This window comes from Lissotriton vulgaris, chromosome 12 (assembly GCF_964263255.1).
Source record: "Lissotriton vulgaris chromosome 12, aLisVul1.2, whole genome shotgun sequence".
NCBI lineage: Eukaryota > Metazoa > Chordata > Amphibia > Caudata > Salamandridae > Lissotriton > Lissotriton vulgaris.
In genome coordinates, this window is record NC_141700.1 from 20,224,165 (window position 1) to 20,236,247 (window position 12,083).

Consider the following 12,083-nt stretch of genomic DNA (forward strand, 5'->3'; position numbering starts at 1 on the left):
TAAGTCCCTCCATTAGCTTCCCATCCTGCAGCGAACTCTTTTCAAGATGGGATGTATAGTTTTCATGGCCCGCGCCCGCCTTCATCAATTCTATGATCACCCACTACCTCCCCTGCAGCAATCTTTGTTCCTCTACCAAGGCACTTCTCAGTGTTCCTAGTTTCCGTAAGACCAGAGCAGGTGGCACTAGGTTCTCCACTCTTGCCCCCCGCTTCTGGAACAGCCTCCCACTCACCATCAGGTCCATCCATGACTATCTGCACTTCCGTAAGGCGCTCAAAACTTATCTGTTTGCTCAAGCCTTCTCTACTCAGTAATCCCCTGGTGCTCACCCATCTTCCACCGTTAATCACCCAGCGCCAGGAAGCCGCTTGGCCACAGTGCGCTCTACAAATATTTTCAACTTCATGTGGTGCTCGTCCTCTGTCTATTGTAAGCGCCTTGCAGGCGCACTAAAAACAAGCAGGATTGGCTCCCAATTTGGAGAGCGTGTTGCTGGTGAGCATCACCATACGGCGGAGGACTGCCTCTCAGCCCTCCTCTCATGAGCAATTGCAAGAAGAGGTGCAGCCTCCTGGTAAGCGCAAACACAAGACACATAATGTGTCTGGCGCTTCAGTGACTCTTTGCTAGAGGTCTTAATTTACTCCATGCCTGTATCTAACTATGTATCTGAGGGGATACTAATTTGCAAGGTTCTGAGCTGGGATGGTGCAGTGAGATAAAAAAAGGTGATGGATCAAGCCCTGATCTGTTGACTGGGTACGAGTGTTCTGTTTAATTCAGATTCTCTGTCCATCACCACCCCCTTTTCTGAATCGTTTTGTCCACCATAAGCGTGGAAGGGTATACTCAGATGCGAGTCCCTTGCTCACTGCACCATCAGGATTCAAGCAAGCCGGGCCGAAGACGGCTGAAATGCCCGAAACCGGTCCCCGGAAGCTTGTTTCCCATGATGCACTGGGCCAGAGAGACTAATTTGCATGTAGCCAGGTTCTGAGCTGGGATGGTGCAGTGAGCAAAAAAACCGGTGATGGATCAAGCCCTGATCTGTTGACTGGGTACGAGTGTTCTGTTTAATTCAGATACTCTGTCCATCACCACCCCCTTTTCTGAATCTCTTCCATCCATGCCATCCTTTAATGTCCTCCCCACTATTGGGCTCTTCAGAAGTTAAAAATGTCCCCCCCCCCTCCGGAAGGGGATTGGCCTATTCTGGGCAAGTGAGCATATCGGAGGATTCCCACACTGAAATTTCCAGGTGGCTGGATCATATGGACATCTGAAAAGGAAAGGAGATTTTTGCCTTGGTTCCGGAAGTGACCATAGAGTCAGACGGTGGGGCTAGGGAGCAAGGAGTGGTCAGGTGAACCCCGGGGGAGCTTCATCTCCACATAAACTACCTCAAGCTCCTTGCCGGCTCTTTTGTGGTGAAGTGCTGCACTCTCCTTCGGATGGACATTTTGGCTGTGAGGTACACCAACAAGCTGTGGGGGACGGGGATGGTCTCATCTGGCAGCGATTGTCAAGGATTTTTGACATTTCTTCCTTGGCCTTAAACTGTCGTTAACAGCAGAGTATATTCTGGGGCACATGAACATAGAAGCATAGTAGCGGACTGGAACTCCTGGTTCCTCCGCGACTCCAGGAACCGGACTCTTCCGCCTCAGAGCACTGACTCGATTGTGGCGCCCTGTGTGAGGTGTACATTTTTGCAGCCCACTTCAATTTTCAACTCCCACAGTTTTACAGTTGGAGTCCCCATCCACTAGCGATGTGCGGAGATACGTTGCTCCAGTCTTTGACAGGGAGCTTGCTTTACGGTTTTCCTCCCAGTCGCTATACTTTTTGAGTGTTCTGACCCATGTACGTCAACAAAGTGCAGAGCTGATTCTGATGACCCCTTGCTGGGGGGCACAGTCATGGCTCCTAGTGGCATTCATTCCGTCATGTGCCCAACCAGTACATATACAGCCTTTACAGGAACTTAGTTTGTATCCGTTGGGTTGTCAATATCCTCTGATAATGATGGGGCAGTTATCGCTCATTGCTTGGAGTGTATCAGGAGACGATTGCAAGTGCCAGGCATTTTTAGAGCAAACCAAGTTCCTTCTTTCCAGAGTGTGATCTCCCGGTACCCATAAGAAGTATGCCTCACCATGGCAGGGATGGGTTCATTGGTGTGGTGAAAGAAAGTGGAACCCTTGGGGGCCAGTGAGCCGTTAGTGGTCATTTTATTTGTCGAAGTTTCCTGCTCAGAGTTTGTCTTACTGAATGGTTACCAATTTATGTCTCCCCATTTCGGCAGGTTATATCCAGGGTTCAGGTATGCCCGTAGGGGAGCATCCTTTGGTTTGCAAACTCCTTCGAGGGATCAGAATGGTTCACCCGCCTAAGCCCAAGTATTCCGTCCTATGGGATGTGGACATAGTGGTTTGATTTTTGCGTGCCTGGCCTGCGAACAAAGATCTTTCGAGGAAGCAGCTTTCAGCTAAGCTGGCTACTTTAATACCCAATGCTGTGTAGATGAGAGTCTGATGTGAAGGCTCTGGACATTACAGGTAAAGTGTTTACACCTTCTGGAGTTTCCTTTTGGATTTCTAAAATCGCATGAAAACTAATCCACGTCGTGTAAGCTATCCAGCATTTCCAGATAATCAAAAATTGGGTGTTTTAACGTGTATGAGGATGTTACACAAGAGTTTTGCAGAGACAGAGGGTGCAGCTGCTCATTTCTCTCCATCGACCCTTTCATCCTGTGTCTTACGCCACTATACCTAGGTGGGGCCGGTAGCTTTTCCGGGAAGCTGGGATCGATATAGCCATTGTTGGGACTCATTCAGTTCCCCTGTTGAGGAGCATTTGTTATGATTTTTGGCTGCTGTGTTTTCTTGTAGTAAATGAAGAAGCATTATTTTTGCCTCTGCGTCATTAATGGGGTTGAAAGTTCTTGATGCACTATAACTGTATTCTTGCCCATCACCCCGATAAAAAACTCAAGTACTCCAGTTTCTTCTAAAGCACCAGTAATTACACAGCTGTGGTCAAGAGGACATCTTCCTCATATTCTTACATGCTGTCTGATAAGACTTTCATAACAGTTAAGCAGCCAGTTAAGCACGCTTTAAAGATAATTCTTGTTAGTAGCAATAGATTAATATTGCCCAACGGCTTAAGCTCATCACTGCCAGCACACCGTAACAAGGGTGCCAATGAGAGGTTTGCCCACACTCCTAAGGCCAAAATTACAGAATGAATGATCTGTTAACCAACTGATTGACTGCATACTACATAATGGAGACTGGTATCAGGGAACACAAATAATGTGCTTACCATCTGGCTTGCGCACTCTCATGCTGCTGTTCACACACTGGTCTTGTGCATCACTGCCTTGTGGAGGCAGAAGGATTGCAAGTGGACGCAAGTCTATTAAGGCTCAACCACCTCAACACAGTGAGCAGGTTTAACAATCACCACTTTTAAGCAGTCTCCACAAACAATGTTCGCCTTCATATTTGTACAAACTCTTGCCCCTTTCACCTTGCATCAAGACGTAGGGCGTTACAAAAATAAACCATTCAATATTTCAGAACCTAATTATGCCTTCTGTAAAGTGCTATATGTGACTGACCGTTCATCACTGGATATAGGGGTTACAAGCTCCACAACTACTCTTCACATCATTTCACAGGAAGAAATGAGTGAAAAGTCTACACAGAGGTCCTGCAGGAGTCAGGTGAATGTGGTGTTGCTTGAGAGCAAGAAAAGCCACAGAAATAGCTGGTGCAGTGGGAAAGTAGAGCGCCAATATGTCAAAGCCAGCAAAGGAACGAGAGACAGCCAGTCACTGCGGTTTTCCACAAATAGGAAGAAACCAACGACTCATCTCCGATATTGGAGGTGGCACCAGACACATCTACGCTCAAACAGCATGGAAAGGGAAATTTCTAAGCCCCAGCCGATACGCAGAGGGAGTAAGGTGAAAATAGGCCCGAAAAGATCCCACGGCAGAATGTGGGTAGAGGATACACATGCAGGGAAAGTGTGAGCAACTTCTGTCCATCTCTTGTCTTCCAGTCTCATTAACCCTTTCTGAGACAGGGGAGCAGCCACCAATAGGAGAAAGACTCCAGGCATAAAATCCGTTCAAGAAGAAGGCGTTAATGCAAGTTAAGATGAACACTGCCCCCACTGTCAACTGCATACACAGTGTATAACATGTAGGAGGTAAAATCACTAGACTAAGGGCTGAATGATGGAATATTGAGAGCTCCATTAAAGATAATGAAGTAGCTCAAGCTTTGGTATAAGCCTTCTGCTCCAACATTCCAATGTTTGCCTTTCTGTTGCTGCCTTTTTAATTTACAACTTTCTACCTTAGTGGATGGAATGTTCTAATAGCCTTAGAGCCCTTCTGCCTCGGGGGATACATGATGTTAAAGGCCCTCACCCTTGTTACAGGCCCTGCCAACTTGTAGAGCTCTCAGCAGCATGCAATAATATAACTCAAAAACTTAACATGGACAGCGTTTTGGACCTCCTATAGCAATACACATGCAAGCGCAAGACATATATAGTTTATCTTTTGCTTATGGTGAGCAGCACTGTGCCGGAAAATCCAGAGTATTTTGTTTGTAGAGATAGGGATTTCTCATCTAACCCCAAATAATAAATGAAACAAAATCACAAGTTTGAAGTCACTCAAAGAGCGATTCTTTTTCACATCTGCCCCATATAACCTCAGATGGCAAACACCAGACACTTAGCGACAAAAAATAAATAAATCACACCCTTAATGTGAGGTGACGTATTACCTGCATACTTTAGAAAGGGAGGCTAAGACTGCAAGTTATCAATACTTACAAAACCTATACACCCTAAACATTTAAGCTCCAGAGACTCCCAGCATGTTTGAGGGACTGCTAAGAGGCAATTGTAATGCTCCTTGCCTTCTACTGCCTTGGATGATTACACAGAATGTTTTGCTTGTAGAAACTGCAGACTGAGAGTGCATAACAACAATGTAGACATACAAACTATCTTAATCTGGAACCATCAGGAATCTGTGCAACAATAACGCGAACCCGAGAATAAGATCCTTTACAAATGTTAAGGTGCAAGTGGTACAATTTACGAGTTTTACACTGGGTTTCAGGTCTCCTCATGATAACTTTGAAATGTTTCACAGTCCGAATAGCATGTCCAGGATTATTGGTGCAGCAGGAGACTAAGACTTGATTGACCCCTGTGTGTTATTTTTTACTTGTCATCACCAGTTCTGTTGACTGGTTAAAATATATTCAGAATAAATCAGACTGTACGGGTCTCCAGAAGTGTAGATAGTTGGGCTCTTCCCTCAAGGCATTTTTCAGGTGGTGCGAATCTCAATATGATTGGGAAAAAGAAATCCGCTACAGTATGCAGTGTTGCCTACAGCGCCCCGCCTCCCCACCCTACAGCAATATAAGAACCTATAAAATTCTTAAAGCACAGTAGAAAAGTTCAAGTTACAGACACTAGACTTATGTTTCACTTGTACTTCCTTGATTAATGGCCAGTATTTCTCATAACATAATAACATCAAGCAAGCACACCCAAGCGAATAGAGAGGAGTTCTTCTCAGACCATGACAGCAAGCAAAAAAATCCAATTTAAAGCAGCCAAAGGTATGGTACCTTGTAGAAAGGGTATTAGCCTCTGCCATGCATGCATATTTGGAGCACTGCAATCAGGTTTTTACAGATGCATAAAAAGGAATGTTTAAGATGCAAGGGTGAGGCAAAGATTGAGCAGACAATACCTATGGAATCCAGAGAGGGCTCGGCCAATAGGACCTCAACGGGTGTAAGATATGGGACAAGGCAGTGTCCAACTTGGGATGCACAGCCATAATTTGTCACAGCCGGAAAGTCACAGTGCTCTCGCATAGGTCATATTATCAAGGTTAGGGACAGTAAGATTCCTTTCATTGTCATTTTGTCCACAAAATAAGTAGGTGCTACCCCTGCAGCACAACCCCTTTGGCCATTAGTTCGCAGTACAACAACATGGATGTGTAAAAGAGGATTGCCTGCCACTAAAGCTAGGTTTACATTTATAGTACAAGTATTTATGCAAAGCCCTCAGAAATACTGAGGCCAGTCTGCATTACTATCAGTGGTTACAGTACAAAATGTGTACTTACATCATTTGGCAATGTAAGGCTAACTACACTGCCATCAAATGCTCCCCGAGTGTATGCAAATACAAGTATAAGCATTAAAGCGAGATTGATTGCTTTCACAAAAAAATATGAAAAAAATTGTAACTTTAAAAAAACGCTTTGCTAAACTACTGTAAAGCTTTAAATACCCTTGAGACATAAAATTTAGTACAGTGGTCTTCAAACTTTAATGCGGCACTCCCCCAGTGGGGGGAAAAACATCAGCCCCCCACGAAATTGTTCACAATTAGGCTATTAAATTGCCAATGTTTCAATACTTCTAGACTTACTCAAGCATTGCAGTCAAGTTCTGTTACCGTTTTAAAAATGCAATCAAATACATGATTGCCGAACATACTATTCTGATCATGCAGGCCTTACTAATGCGTTCAAGTATTCACAGTGTTTATTCAAAATGTGGGTGGAAGGGATTGAAGAAGGAGTCCCTTCCCTTTTGACACATACTCCTAGCTAGGAAATAAATGATAAAAGAGGTTAGTGATGGGGAATTTGCATAGCAGTTTACTTCTGCTCTTTTTTCCACTTCAAACAAAGCAGTTGTCAGCATATTGCTTCTTTTACATAGAGCCTGGCACCCCCTCTGGGATCACTTGAGGCCCCCTAGGCACCCCCCCCCCCCAGTTTGAAGACCCTCGATTAAATGTGTTTGATGTGCACCCATGCCAATACTTAAAATACAGAGCAAATGGAGAATTCGTGTAACAACATTACCTACTGTAGAGTAGCAACCTTTGGGAATTTACTAGAATATTTGGAAACCATACTCCTAGCAAAACTTTTATAAATTCCATTTTCACATGAGCAAACATACGTGTGCAGATTTGCTCACAATGAAGTCTGTTGAGCAGTTGCAGATTTACTTTCACTACAAACTATTTTTCCCCACCCCGTTAAACACTTCTGCCCACCTTTGTCCCAGTACATGTCCAATGCTTTTCACTGAGGGAAGAGTTTGGAGGTTAGGTAGTGAATAATCCTAAACATGTAACTTTGTGGGGGTGCGCAAACTTGCAGGTTATTCCAGCCCTGGAACCACCATGTCCCATCTACTTCGAAGCACTTGTATGTAAATCTGTAATCTCGAAAGAGAAGTGAGCTCAGGCTGCAAGGACCACCAAATGGGGGTGGGTACAAGCTGGTACTCCTTAGATGAGAATGTGGGCATTGGCTGCAAACTGCAAGGAGACGATGACAGGCAGCAAACCATTAGAATGTGAAGTGGGAACAAGCAGCAATCCGCAGAATTTGCATGGGGGGGGGGGGGGGGGGGTATGCTGTAATCTCCAGACAGGGGTTTGCACGGGCTGCAATCCCTCGGGTGGGAGATGGGCACAGACTGCAATCTTGCGAGGGGTTAGCATAGGTTGCAATCTGGAGAGAGGGGTTGGCACGGGCTGCAATCCCTCAGGGAGGGAGGTGGGCACAGGTCGCAATTGGAGTGTGGCACAGGCCGCAGTCTGCAGCAGAGGTTGGCACCAGCTGCAATCTCCAGAGACCGATTGCAATCTCTCAGGGAGTGAGGTGGGCACAGGTAGTAATCTGCAGAGGGGGTTGGCACAGGTTGTAATCCCTCAGGGGGAGGTGGGCGTAGGTAGTCTGCAGAGAGGGTTGGCACAGGTTGCAATCACGAGGGAGGTGGGCGCGGGTAGTAGTCTGCAGTGGGGGTTGTCACAGGTTGCAATCCCTCAGGGGGAGGTGGGCACAGGTAGTAGTCTGGAGAGGTGTTGGCATGGGTTGCAATCCCTCAGGGGGAGGTGGGCACAGGTAGTCTGCAGAGGGGGTTGGCACAGGTTGCAATCCCTGAGGGAGGTGGGCACGGTTAGTAGTCTGCAGAGGGGGTTGGCACAGGTTGCAATCCCTCAGGGGGAGGTGGGCACAGGTAGTAGTCTGCAGAGGGGGATGGCACAGGTAGTAGTCTGCAGAGGGGGTTGGCACAGGTTGCAATCCCTCAGGGGGAGGTGGACACAGGTAGTAGTGTGCAGAGGGGGTTGGCACAGGTTGCAATCCCTAAGGGAGGTGGGCATGGGTAGTACACTGCAGAGGGGGTTGGCACAGGTTGCAATCCCTCAGGGGAGGTGGGCACGGGTAGTACATTGCAGAGGGGGTTGGCACAGGTTGCAATCCCTCAGGGGAGGTGGGCACGGGCCCCTGGTAGACCCCCATGGACCGCAGCCTGTGGGGAGGGTGGTGACACGAGATGGTAAACACTTGCAGCAGAGCCCCTCCCGGCCCTGCCCCCGGGCCTCACCCCTCGGTGCCACCCTCACCCCAGGCCTCCCCGCGGCGGCAGTGCCGGGGGCTCCCCCCCTCACCCAGCAGCAGCAGCTTGAGCTCTCGCCGGGCGTCGCGCTTGTCCTTCCGCAGCTGCTTCTCGATCTCGGCGTTGATGCGCTTGGACTCCTTCACCTCGTCGCTCAGGCAGCACGCCATCATGGAGTCCAGAGTCATCCCTCCGGGGGTCCGGGGGCCCCGCTGATGCTCACCCGCCGAGCATGAGACCCGCACCGCCCGCCGCACACCCGGCCCGAGCCCCGCTCCCCTTAGAGCCCAGCCGAGCGCAGCCTAACCCACCCGCGCGCCTCAAAACAAGCCCCTGAGCGACAGCCCGGCGCGGCCAATGGGCTCCCGCGCTCCGCCCGGCCGACCCCGCCTCCTGACCGACGTCAGCGCCGGGCTCAGGCCTGCGAACGCCATGAGGGCAGGCAGGGGCGGGGTGGGGTGGAAGAGGGCGGGGCCATCAAGGTCGGTTGAGCTGCGCGAGGATCGAAGGCGCACTCGGCCGGGGCGTGGCCGCTGGGGATTGTGGGAACATGGAGGACTGAGCGGATTCCGCCCTCCCTGCTTCCCACTTCCGGTTCCCCAAGGCCTGGGGCAGGGCTCAGCCAGTAACCATGGCAACAGTAGGCAGAAGGCTGTGGCATGGAAAGGGTTCTATGGGCACCAGATAAGGGATTCCATCCATGGATTTCCACCATTATTCTCCCAAATGGGAAGGGGGAAAGGGAGTTTGAAAGAGGGGCATGCGGGTCCCTATGGGGGGAAGGGAGGGCATTAGATCATCTCCAAAAACAACTTGAAGTAAACCCCTTGTTGACCTTTTTCAAGAGCTAAAAAGCTCCAAAAATGTCTAGATTGACAAAGACTTTCAAAGTTTAAGACAAGCCAACTTGCAAAAATTTCCACAGTGTGTCCATTTTTCACGTTCATGGAGGTGGTATGCATTTGACCACCAATATTTGAGTGATGGAGGGGTCTAAAACCTTGAGTGCCGGATTGTTCCTATAGTGTCCAACACCCCAGTAAATCTTTCGATATTAACCACAGTTCTCCTCTCTGCCTTCGCTCACATCACTTATCAACATTTTGTCTTACAAATGCGGGTGTAGTCAGGCATGTTTTAGACTGTGATCCCATTAAAGTCAATAGAGAATTAACACTTTTTTGGAGGGCGATACAGCTTTGAAAAGTGGGCAAGTAGCGGAGTGAGAAGTTAGCCTTCCTGGCTTAACGCCTCACTCCGCCACTTCAGAAATGCGGGGCTGTACTATATTTACAAGAATATGGTGCAGCCCTGCGCTTCCCCCACGCTGGCTCTGCACTTACCAGCCTAGCACCAACGCAGGTATCCTTGCATGGTGCAAGGGTGTATGCGTTGTTTTAGAAGTAACGGACCCCTATATAATAATGAACTTACTATACATAGGGAAAAACAATATGTTGGAAAAGGTCTATAGCCAAGTTAGAACATATGGAGAAAGATCAGAACTAATGAAACAGACAAATAAAAGACCCACACGAAAAGGACTAATCACCAAGTTATTAGAAAAATTCTTAGATTTTTATTAATCAAAAAAAGCTTATTTTGCAAATATTCATTATATTTCATACTGTTATGTGTTCAGGGTGTGATCCATTATTTACATAGCAGCATTATAAAAATTCATAAAAAACATATAAAGGACATAAATATAGCACTAGACAAGAAAGGCGATGGAGGCAATGCGGTAGATAGAGACTACGCACGTTTTGGCTTGTAAGCCTTCATCAGGAAACCGTCTATTGCAAACAAAAAATCACAGACTGGAAAACAAGTTAAAACGACTGGTTGTCAATAACAGATATTCCAGAAGATCGGAAAAATGGAAGGAATGATGGCGAATGTAGGGGGAGACTTAATACCTTCTAGGTAGGTTGGATCTTGTAAATATTCTATTAAATATCTGTGGACCGCCAAGAGATGAATGTAAATATCCTCTTGAGTATCTGTGTCCCAACAAGTACGACGAAAAAGCAGTCGGATAATTGACAGAGAATCTGATTGATACGACTAGGCACCAACCAGGGGCCGGGAAAATGTGAATGCACACTTGTAGATATATCTGTGCAATAGGGCGATGGTAAATGGAATGGCTCTCGAGCTTCAAACCACGTCGTAATGCCCGGCGTCTGGATCGAATGAAAAGTGCGGCCAGAATCAACCATTCAGATACTCAAGAGGATATTTACATTCATCTCTCGGCGGTCCACAGATATTTAATAGAATATTTACAAGATCCATCCTACCTAGGAGGTACTGAGTCTCCACCTACATTCGCCATCATTCCTTCAATTTTTCCGATCTTCTAGAATATCTGTTATTGACAACCAGTCGTTTTAACCTGTTTTCCAGTTTGTGATTTTTTGTTTGCAATAGACGGTTTCCTGATGAAGGCTTACAAGCCGAAACGCGCATAGTCTCTATCTACCGCATTTCCTCCATCGCCTTTCTTGTCTAGTGCGATATGTATGTCCGTTATGTGTTTTTTATGAATTTTTATATTGCTGCTATGTAAATAATGGATCACACCCTGAACACATAACAGTATGAAATATAATGAATATTTGCAAAATAAGCTTTTTTTGATTAATAAAAATCTGAGAATTTTTCTAATAACTTGGTGATTAGTCCTTTTCATGTGGGTCTTTTATTTGTCTGTTTCATTAGTTCTGATCTTTCTCCATATGTTCTAACTTGGCTATAGACCTTTTCCAACAGATGCAAGGGTGTATGCGTGCAGGGGAAGATTGTTTATGTACAGAAAGCTCCCCCTTCCTGCACATAAACAATCTTTAAATGCCGTTTTGTAACATCTCTGTGTGCTTCATAATGCAGCACAAATAGAAGTTGCAAAATGGCATTTTAAAAAAGTTAATGAATGTTCATGTGCAGGAAGGGGTAACTTTTGTTATTGGAGATTTTGTGCACTGCAGAAAAGTCATTTGGAATAATAATTTTATTAGGAAATAGTGATGTATTAAGTGCAGGACAAGTTTTAAAACATTTGCTGAATACATTAACATACTCTGCCATAGTGGAAGTTTACTTCCAGTTATTGTCAGAGTGTGTTTGCTGAAGTTTAAAAAGAAAACTAGAATCTGGTGTAACCTTTCAGATGTGTTCTGCTACATTAAAAATAATGATAAAGGAGGCCTTTCTTGACCCAGTAAAGACAACCAACATTTGGGGGATATTACACTATCATAACAATGTTACAAATCATTTCTGTTTTCCGCATTGTGAGTTCAAGAGCCAGACCAGTCAGTTTATCGAAGCTTCAACATCAATTACATTTATTTTGTCATCTCTGAGGCAAACGTGTACATGTTCTCCTATGAGAATGTTCTTGACAATTGCTCCTGTGTAGACGCTAATTTAAAAGTCCTGTAGTAGAGTAGCTATCATCAACAACCCATGGCAAGGTCATTGAGCGGTTGGATAACATCTTCGCAGCGTGGAGTATCCCCACCATTCTCAAATCTGACAATGGTCCACTGTTCAATAGCAAAGAAACCAAGGAGTTTCTAGTCAGACTAAATGTCA

At 46.2% G+C, this 12,083-nt stretch overlaps 1 protein-coding gene across 1 annotated transcript in view; it reads right to left on the reverse strand.

Moving 5' to 3' along the window:
• Positions 1-8,839, reverse strand: part of GNA11 (G protein subunit alpha 11) — a 178,044-nt gene extending 169,205 nt beyond the window's left edge. The window contains exon 1 of the mRNA XM_086946763.1: positions 8,536-8,839. Within this exon, the coding sequence (XP_086802889.1) occupies positions 8,536-8,671 (136 nt within the window). The 5' untranslated portion in view covers positions 8,672-8,839. The remainder of the gene's footprint in view (positions 1-8,535) is intronic.
• Positions 8,840-12,083: the final 3,244 nt, after the last annotated feature.